The following is a 9,998-nucleotide window of genomic DNA, read 5'->3' as shown; positions in this document are numbered from 1 at the left end:
ATGTAATTATTACTAGTGAGCCTGAGCAGGAAATATTTTACTTTAGTCCTTTAAGTCGTGATGTTTGCCAGGCTCTGTGCTCAATTTTAGAAATTGAGTTCCAAAATTTTAATGCCCCAGTTTCCTCACCCATTGGTTTATTAGGGCCACCCTGCACCAATGAAAGTATAGTGGGAGATGGGAACTGTTACTTTCGGGCCATCTCCCAGGCTGTTAGCGGATCACAAAATGCTCACAGAAAAATTCGATTAGCTGTTGTTAAACATATGGAAAACAATCCGGATCAATATAGCTGGATAATAGGACGCGAGTACTCCTCCGTGGATGATTACATTGGCAAATCTAGAATGCGTTTCGTTAGTGTTTGGGCCACAGATATAGAAATTCAAGCTACAGCTGATTTATTGGGAGTAAACGTTTTTGTTTTGTTTGATGGCAGGTGGCTTAGGCATAAAACCAACAGTAGGCAATTATCAGAAAACGGGATATATATCGAAAATTGTAGGGGCGTGCATTTTGAAAATGTTGCCTGTGTCAAAGATCCTCATCAGGGCAGCTGTGTTGGCTGTTGTGCGTCTGCCAACATTAATTCAAAAACCTACTACATGCGTTCACATGAAAAAAATGACATTAGCTCTAAAAACATAAAAAGTAATTTAATAATTGACATTAAAGGCAGATGTAGAAAAAATACTTCCAAATACTTTCTATTTCAAAGAAGACAACAAATGGCAACTAAGTATAAACGGAAAATTTACAGAGAAAATAAGAATGACAAATTCAAATATAGTATCCATGAGAAATATTTGAAAAATTCAAGATACAGACAGAAAGTTAATGCAATAAATTCGAGACGTCTAACTCAAAAATACAAGGAAAATAAGGATTATAGAGAAATGTTGAAGTCAAATGCAAAAACAAAATATGCAGATCCCACACACCGGACCATGATGAAAGCTCTAAGCACCGACAAATATAAAAGGGATGCCACACATAGAATGAAAGTTAAAGTTACAAGTAAAAAGAAATATAAGGAAAATCCTGTGTTCAGAAAGAGCGTCATAAATCGTGTTAAATTGCAGAGGCAGCTGTCAAAGAAGAAGGCAGAGAGTTTTAAGGAAGTCATGAAGGACTTCCTAAGAAAGGTGGAACATGGTCCAGAGTTTGTTTGCTGTGTGTGCAACAGACTTCTGTTTCGTCATCAGGTTCTGCTGTGTGTCAGAGAGACATACAGCAAAACTGCAACGATGGCAGAGATTGCAGCTCAGTGCATTAGTGAGGACTACCTGCACTGCTGCAACAGGGACTGTGAGAGTCCATGTTTGTTTTTGGAGACAGCTAGGGGCACTTTGTGGATTTGCCACAGCTGTGACTCAAAGTTAAAGAGAGGTCAGACCCCGCCAGAGTGGGTCGGTAATAAGTTGGGGGTTCATCCTGTCCCGCCAGAGTTGGCATGTTTAAATAGTTTAGAGCAGCATCTGATTGCATTACATATTCCTTTCATGAAGATGCTTGCTTTGCCTAAAGGTGGGCAAAATGGGATTCATGGACCAATCACGTGTGTTCCTGCCAACTTGGTGCAAACAACCAATGTGCTGCCTCGGTCTGACATGGAAGGATCTTTGTTGCGCGTCAAATTAAAACGTAAACTGACTTACAAAGGTCATTATGAGTATCAGTTTGTTGATACCATGCACATTAGGCAGGCCTTGCAATATTTGAAACAAAACAACCAATACTATAAAGATATAGAGTTTAACGAAGCTTGGCTCAATGACTTTTGTAAGGAAGAATTGGAAGTAAATCAAAATGAAGTAGAAAACGAGGCGGACAAAAAAGAGGAAAAGGCCGATGATGGAGAAGATGAGCTTCTCCATGACAGACAGACTCACTGCATGTTCCAAGATTCTGCTCTGTTTCCAGTGGACATCGGCCAAGAAGTCCTGGATCAGTACTTTGAGGACATTTTGAATTTGGCCCCGGCAGAAGGGAATAATCCGGTCCGGCTATTATCCAATCGGGAAAATGAGGCTAAATGTTTCCCGGTTATCTTTCCCGATGGCAAAAATGTTTTCCACGAAATTAGGAAATACAAATTATCTCTCTCGCGATATTTTAACAACAGGATCCTCCATGCTGATGGAAGGTTTGCGCAGAACGTTGAGTACATCTTTTTTGCCCAGTACATGTCGGAGGTGGAGAAGGTTGTGTGTAGTGTGTCTGTGGCTCTTCGCAAAGAGAAGACTGGACGTGCATCTGAAAGCGTAAGTGCCGATGCACGTTCCGAGAAATCTCTGAAGAAGCTGTTGGAAGTAGATCAGGGATATTGTTTCCTCCGGCCTATTCGAGGCACTCCGGCATTTTGGCAGGCCACACAGAAGGACTTGTTGGCATGTGTTCGTCAGCTGGGTCTACCAGTTTGGTTTTGTTCCTTTTCCGCTGCCGACTTACGTTGGAAGAATCTCCTCGACACTGTGTTAAGACAGGAGGGGAGGACCCAAACAGCTGACCAGTTGGATTGGACGGACCGATGTGATTTGTTGCGGAGGAACAGCGTTACGGCGGCGCGCATGTTTGACTTCCGCTGGCATTGTTTCCTCAGGGAGGTTCTGCTGTCTCCCGCCAATCCAATCGGGAAAATTATTGATTATTTTTACAGGGTGGAGTTCCAGCAGCGTGGGTCCCCTCATGTTCATGTTTTGTTCTGGGTGGAGGGGGCTCCACAAATAGGTAAAGCGACGGTCGAGGAGGTCGCCGCATTCATTGATAGATACGTGACCTGCGAGATTCCTGTGGATGACGAGGTGTTGGCAGAGATTGTACTGTCTGTTCAGCAGCACTCCAGGAGCCACACAAAATCTTGCAAAAAAGGGGGGAAAGCATGTCGCTTCAACTTTCCCAGAACAGCATCCGGCCGAACATTTGTTATTGATGAAGAAAAGAAACAGAAATGTCCCAAATGTTCGGACCCAAATCAATTAGGCGCAACGGACGAAAAAGCAAAAGATCAATGCATCTGCTTTCAGATCATGATGAGGAAGCACGAAGCTGAGATGGCAGCAGAAGCATTGAACGAAATTACAAGAGAGGTCCTCGACGAGAAATCTAAATTTGACACCCTGGAGCAGATCTTCGAACATTTCCAAATTGACCAGGAAATATACGAAAGTCTGTTCAGGGCCTGTAGCAGGAAAAGAAAAGTCGTCTTAAAAAGAGATAAAAATGAAATCTGGATCAATCCGTACAACAAGTCCCTGCTAAAGTGTTGGAATGCAAACATGGACATTCAATACATCGTGGATGCTTATGCATGCGTCGTGTACATAATTTCGTACATTTCAAAAGACGAGCGCGAAATGGGTCTGTTGTTAAGGAACGCCCAAAAAGAAGCGGAAAAAGGAAACGCCAGTGCAAAAGAGTCACTGAAGAAATTAGGCACCGTGTACTTACACAATCGGGACGTGTCAGCTCAAGAAGCTGTTTATAGATTGGCCAACATGCATCTAAAAGAATGTTCCAGAAAAGTAGTGTTCATTCCAACCGGGGACAACATAGTTAGAATGAGCAAACCACTGGCTGTTCTGCAGGAGCAAGGCGAGTCAGGAAACCAGTGGATGCTCAACATCGTCGATAGGTACAAAAATAGGCCAATTAACGAAGAATTTGATGATATGTGCATCGCTACTTTTGCGTCGGAATATCGTTTACTGTCGAAAAATGAAAAATCTAAAAATGCGATAGAACTTAGGCATAATTGTGGCTTTATTGTTAGACGAACTCGAACAAAACCTGCAGTCGTCCGTTATGCGCGTTTCTCTGAAATGAAAAATCCAGAGCGGTTTCATTTGAGCATCCTTCAATTATTCCTCCCGTATCGCACGGACGACGACCTGAAACCGCAGGATTTCAAATTCTACCAGCAATTTTACGAAAAGGGTACGGTGCGTCTTAGAAGCGGCGAATACACTGTTGAAAGTGTCGTCGATCGGAACCGGGAGAAGTTCGAGCTTGAAGCTGATGCGTTAGAGCTGGCTCAGTTCGAACTGTCGGATACTGAGATTCTGGAAGCTGCATGGGACATGTTGGTCCCCGGAGCACAATTAGAGCAGAGAGAGTGTGCTCAGGAGCTGCAGGAGAGACAGTCCGAGGATAGAGAGGTCGGGGAAGATCAGGAGCCGGAGATTCCAGATCTGGATGTTCTCCGTGCTGAAGCTGCTCACCTTGAAAGGAATCCAGGTCTTAGTAGGGAGGAGGGGTTGTTGCTGATTAGCTCCCTGAATCAGCTGCAACTCTCCACCTTCTTTTATGTCAGAGAGTGGTGTCTGAAGAAAGTGGCTGGTCACAACCCAGATCCTCTGCATATGTTCGTTACAGGCGGTGCAGGGACTGGAAAGAGCCACTTGATCAGAGCAATCCAGTACGAGGCCACGAGGTTGCTGTCACCTCTGTGTCTCCAGCCGGACTCCATCTCAGTTCTGCTCACCGCCCCCACTGGGATTGCTGCCTATAGTCTGAAGGCATCAACAATTCACACAACATTTGGAATCGGTAAAGATATCCGTCTGCCGTACTGTCCTCTGGGTGAGGATAAAGTTAATTCTATGCGCGTTAAATATCACGATTTACACATTTTGATCATTGATGAGATTTCCATGGTGGACCACAGACTATTGACTTACATCCACGGCAGACTACGACAAATTAAGCAAACGGGGGACTTTTCCCCTTTTGGGAAAGTTTCAATTATTGCTGTCGGCGATTTCTATCAGTTACCTCCCGTTAAAGGGAAACCACTTTATGCAGAAACATCTGATGTAAATTTGTGGTCCACGTTCTTCAAAGTGGTTGAACTGAAAGAGATTGTCCGACAGAAAGATCAAGCATTTGCACAAATGTTAAATAGAATTAGGACGCGCTCAAAAGAAACCAAATTGTTACCTGGTGATGTGCAAATGCTGAAGCAGCGTGAAACAGGCGAGGGCAGCACGGCTTTACACATTTTCCCCACAAATGCCCAAGTGTTTGCACACAACTTGGAGCAGCTAAAAACAATTTGTGAAGATTATTTTGAGATTGGTGCAGAGGATTTCATTCCAAGTAAGGAAACAGGAAATCTGGAACTGATGAGTGGGCATCATAAAAAAGTCAAGAACAGCTGTTTGGAAGAGAAGCTGCTCTTAGGCGTGAATGCTCGTGTGATGTTGTGCAAAAATTTAGACATCACCGATGGATTGGTAAATGGGGCATGCGGCATAGTCACCCACATTGAATTCCATAAAGGTAGGGGTTTTCCAAAATGCATTTATGTTAAATTTGACGACGGGGAAATTGGAAAAATATCTCGGAGAACTTGTGCTAAAGCCGACTTGCCTGGTTCCACTGCTGTAGAGCCCGAGGAAGAGCGGGTTAATAACAAGGGGGGGGTGAGGCGACAGTTCCCACTCAAACTGGCATGGGCATGTACTGTCCACAAGGTTCAAGGCCTGACTGTCGATGAGGCGGTAGTTTCGTTTAAGAAGATCTTTTCTGCTGGTCAGGTCTATGTTGCTGTTAGTCGGGTTCGGACGATTCAGGGGTTAATCATTCGTGATTTTAAAGAAAAGGCAATTTATTGTAATAAACATGCGAAGGCTGCTCTGGAGAAGATGCCCCCCCTCCTGACTGATGAAAGAAGATGTGATCTGTCTTCTTTCAATGTTTTTTTGCTGAATGTTCAGGGACTAACCAGACATGTCTCTTATCTGGCCCACTGCACACAGCAGCTGCAGCCTAACTGCATTGCTGTGACAGAGACATGGCTGACCCCTAATTCTGACTTAGGCGCTGTCCAAATTGACGGCTATAGTTTCCACAGCCGTCCACGAGGCCTATCCTACAGTGGTACCAACCCAGCATTGGTCGGGCTGAGGAGTCAGCAACATGGTGGAGTTGGTATCTACTGTGTGGACGGAGGTGACAATGAGATTTTGGAGAAGCCAGACCTTAATTTGGAGTGTGTCATTTACAGGAGTCTGGCTCTAGATTTAGTCATAGCAGTAGTTTATCGCCCCCCCTCCTATCCTGTAGTGCTGTTTAGATCCCACCTACAGGATTTAGTGATTTGGCTTGAGAGTAAAAGTTCAACGGTTGTGGTGATGGGAGATTTTAATGATGACATCCTGAAGTCCTCTTCAATTTGTAACTTAATGACACACAGAGGCTTCACTCAGCATGTCACTTCTCCCACAACAGAGAGGGGGGTAACGGTTATAGATCATGTGTATGTTAAAACTGACAAATTTAGTGTAAATGCTGTGGTCAGTCAAATTTATTTCAGTGACCACGAGGGGATCCTCTGTTCATTCAGTGCAGCATGAGGGGTGAGGCTTTCTGCTGGAGACAGCCTGATGTTTATTGCAACCTCTGAAGCCATGGATGTTTTGTGTGAGTACTTAATAATGTTGTTGGTGTCATTCTGGGCCTCTGATCTGCTTTTTTTGTCCTCTAGTTGTTGATCAATTTGATTTCCTGCCACGGGCCTCTTGTGTTGGTGTTTCCCCTTTAGCAGCTCTGAAGTTTATGGGTGTAGCTTTTCTTGGCAGCCTAAATGGACTGCTGGATGTCTTGGTGAGCGTGTTTATAGTGTGTGACGTCTACTGACTTGAAGACTGTGCGCCGTTTCTTCTTTTTTTATAAACACGTATATCTGTGTTACACCAGGGTTTTTGGTTAGGGAATGTGCAATTAGTCTCAGAGGAGATGGCTATTTTGATGGGATTGTTTGATGGGGGTCCAAGTGTAATTTTTCTTATAAAAAATGCTTTCAGTTTTTCCCTTCAATGCATGCGTTCATTTTTAAATTTCATCTGAAAAAAAAAAAAAAAATTACCTTGTAAATGTTCATTGTTATCAAATGTTTGGTTTCTTTTACTGTATTTCAACAAGCACGTGACACAAAAACAACAATTTGTAATATGTGGTTCTTTTTTTACTGTCAATAATTAGTCAAAATATATTTAATTAACTATGTGAAGTCACATGCTGGTTGGAGTACGGGTTTTGCTTTCCCTTCCATGTTCAGTCAAAAAAGCAAAAGGCACTGGTAGTTGGTACTCTGGCTTCTGCTAGATGGGGTTCAACTCCCTGCGGTGTCCTTGCAAATTATTTGACTTTGACATGAAACATCAAAGTAAATTGTTTTCCCCAAAAAGTATTTCAATATATCTAATCTATAATGCATGATTTTTGTAAATAAATGTTTTTGTTTTAAGATTGTAACAAACTGACACTTCTTTCCCTCTGAGTTTCAGATATGATGGGGATTTCAGATATGCTGCACTCTTTACATGAGAAAGCAAAGAGTATGCTCCAGTCTGACGTGCATTAACCTCTTAACTCCTTACGTCCACATCTATTAGACAGGTTGTCTACTCTTTTCTTTTTTCATGGAAGTATTCCTCTAAATCAAGTGTTTCCAACTTCTGAGATATTTCCATCTGAAGTTAGAAAGATTATCTTTTTTGTTTTTTTTAATATGAACGTATAAATTCAGGAGAGGGAGAAAAAAAACAGTTCCAAGCCGACCGCAAGTTGATTCCCATCTGATTCCCATCGTTTACGGTAATTGGCAGTCAAAATATTCCTCTCTTCATTTCTTTTCCCTCCTTTTCTGGGATCCAGATTTTTTTAAAGCATGTCTTCTCTACCTCACACACTGTGAGCCTGTCTGTCATAAACAGCGTAACTGCGGAATTCTAATCCACTCGGACAGAACCAATTTCCTACAAGGGGAGGGGGTCCGCAGACGTTGATGTTTCCAAAGCAAAATACATAAATCGTGAAATGGAAAATAAAAATATTTGTGATTATATATTGGTTATTGCCACCTTTCTCCCATTTTCGGTGCGCGGGAGCTGGTGGCGCCTTACATTAGGTGCATTTAATTAATTATTTAAACGTGTCACTATAGTTGATAGCATTGTTATCAGCATCATTAACTGTCACAGAAAAGCACAAGTTCTTTTATAATGACAACCTCTTTCCAAGGTCAAAGGTCAATTAAACTTATGTGGTTATTGTGGAATCAAACTGGCGGCATATTCTTAAAGTTTTGCTAAGAAGTCACAATAAAACCCCAGGATCCACACTTCTCTTTTTGTAAAGCTGGTCTGAGATGTATGTCAAAAATTGATTGAAAAACGCACATGATTTCGAAATGGCGCCTTTTCTGTTGGTTTTATCTCCATAGCAACCATTTTGTTTTGTTTGCCTGAGGTCGCCCGCCTATACGCACCTTTGCCGGCCTCGAAGCCCACCTTTGACACAAGCTCACCTGCTAAGCAGCCGGTATGCCCCCCCATGACACTTGTTAAAGCTTTTAACCTGGAATGTAAGTGAGAAATTGCTTAAAAAGGCACTTTTTTCAAAATGGCGCCTTTTTTGTTGGTGTTATCTCCATAGCAACCATTTTATGTTTTGTTCGCCTGAGGTCACCGAACAGATTGACGTTACTTTCACAAGAATCGGCCAAACTACATTTTTGGATCTCCTTAGCAACGGAGGTTATTTGCTAACCACGCCCACATTCCTTATATGGTCATATTTTAAGTTATAATACTTGGTAAAGCTTCAACCTGGTATCAACATATTAAATTTTCATAGCAAGCCGCCCGCCTATACGCACCTTTGCCGGCCTCGAAGCCCACCTTTGACACAAGCTCACCTGCTAAGCAGCCGGTATGCCCCCCCATAACACTTGTTCAAGCTTTTAACCTGGAAAGTAAGTGAGAAATTGCTTAAAAAGGCACTTTTTTCAAAATGGCGCCTTTTCTGTTGGTATTATCTCCATAGCAACCATTTTATGTTTTGTTCGCCTGAGGTCACCGAACAGATTGACGTTACTTTCACAAGAATCGGCCAAACTACATTTTTGGATCTCCTTAGCAACGGAGGTTATTTGCTAACCACGCCCACATTCCTTATATGGTCATATTTTAAGTTATAATACTTGTTATAGCTTCAACCTGGTATAAACATATTAAATTTTCATAGCAAGCCGCCCGCCTATACGCACCTTTGCCGGCCTCGAAGCCCACCTTTGACACAGGCTCACCTGCTAAGCAGCCGGTATGCCCCCCCATAACACTTGTTAAAGCTTTTAACCTGGAAAGTAAGTGAGAAATTGCTTAAAAAGGCACTTTTTTCAAAATGGCGCCTTTTCTGTTGGTGTTATCTCCATAGCAACCATTTTATGTTTTCTGAGGTCACCGAACAGATTGACGTTACTTTCACAAGAATCGGCCAAAGTACATTTTTGGATCTCCTTAGCAACGGAGGTTATTTGCTGACCACACCCTTATTCCTTACATTATCATATTTTAAGTTATGACACTTGTTAAAGCTTTAACTTGGGATGTAAGTGAGAAATTGCTTAAAAAGGCAATTTTTTTTTCAAAACGGCACCTTTTCAGTTGGTGTTATCTCCATAGCAACCATTTTATGTTTTGTTCGCCTGAGGTCACCGAACAGATTGACGTTACTTTCACAACAATCGGCCAAAGTACATTTTTGGATCTCCTTAGCAACGGAGGTTATTTGCTTACCACGCCCTTATTCCTTACATTATCATATTTTCAGTTATGACACTTGTTAAAGCTTTAACTTGGGATGTAAGTGAGAAATTGCTTAAAAAGGCACTTTTTTCAAAATGGCACCTTTTCTGTTGGTGTTATCGCCATAGCAACCATTTTATGTTTTGTTCGCCTGAGGTCACCGAACAGATTGACATTACTTTCACAAGAATCGGCCAAAGTACATTTTTGGATCTCCTTAGCAACGGAGGTTATTTGCTAACCACGCCCACATTCCTTAAATGATCATATTTTAAGTTATAACACTTGTTAAAGCTTTAACTTGGGATATAAGTGAGAAATTGCTTAAAAAGGCACCTTTTTCAAAATGGCGGCTTTTCACAATTTTGGATCTCCTTAGCAACGGAAGTTATTGGCTAACCACGCCCA

The 9,998-nt window shown here is 42.2% G+C and overlaps 1 protein-coding gene across 1 annotated transcript; it reads left to right on the top strand.

The window, feature by feature from the left end:
* Nucleotides 1-932: 932 nt before the first annotated feature.
* On the top strand, nt 933-6,534 carry LOC112141236. Its single transcript, XM_024264327.2, has one exon. It carries the CDS (start codon nt 948-950, stop codon nt 6,354-6,356), a length of 5,409 nt encoding a protein of 1,802 aa, XP_024120095.2. The 5' UTR covers nt 933-947; the 3' UTR covers nt 6,357-6,534.
* The last annotated feature ends 3,464 nt before the right edge of the window (nt 6,535-9,998 follow it).

The sequence above is a fragment of the Oryzias melastigma genome, unplaced genomic scaffold, assembly GCF_002922805.2.
Source record: "Oryzias melastigma strain HK-1 unplaced genomic scaffold, ASM292280v2 sc01242, whole genome shotgun sequence".
Lineage (NCBI taxonomy): Eukaryota > Metazoa > Chordata > Actinopteri > Beloniformes > Adrianichthyidae > Oryzias > Oryzias melastigma.
The sequence above is the reverse complement of the archived record's forward strand: the minus strand, read 5'-3'. Positions and strand labels throughout refer to the sequence as shown.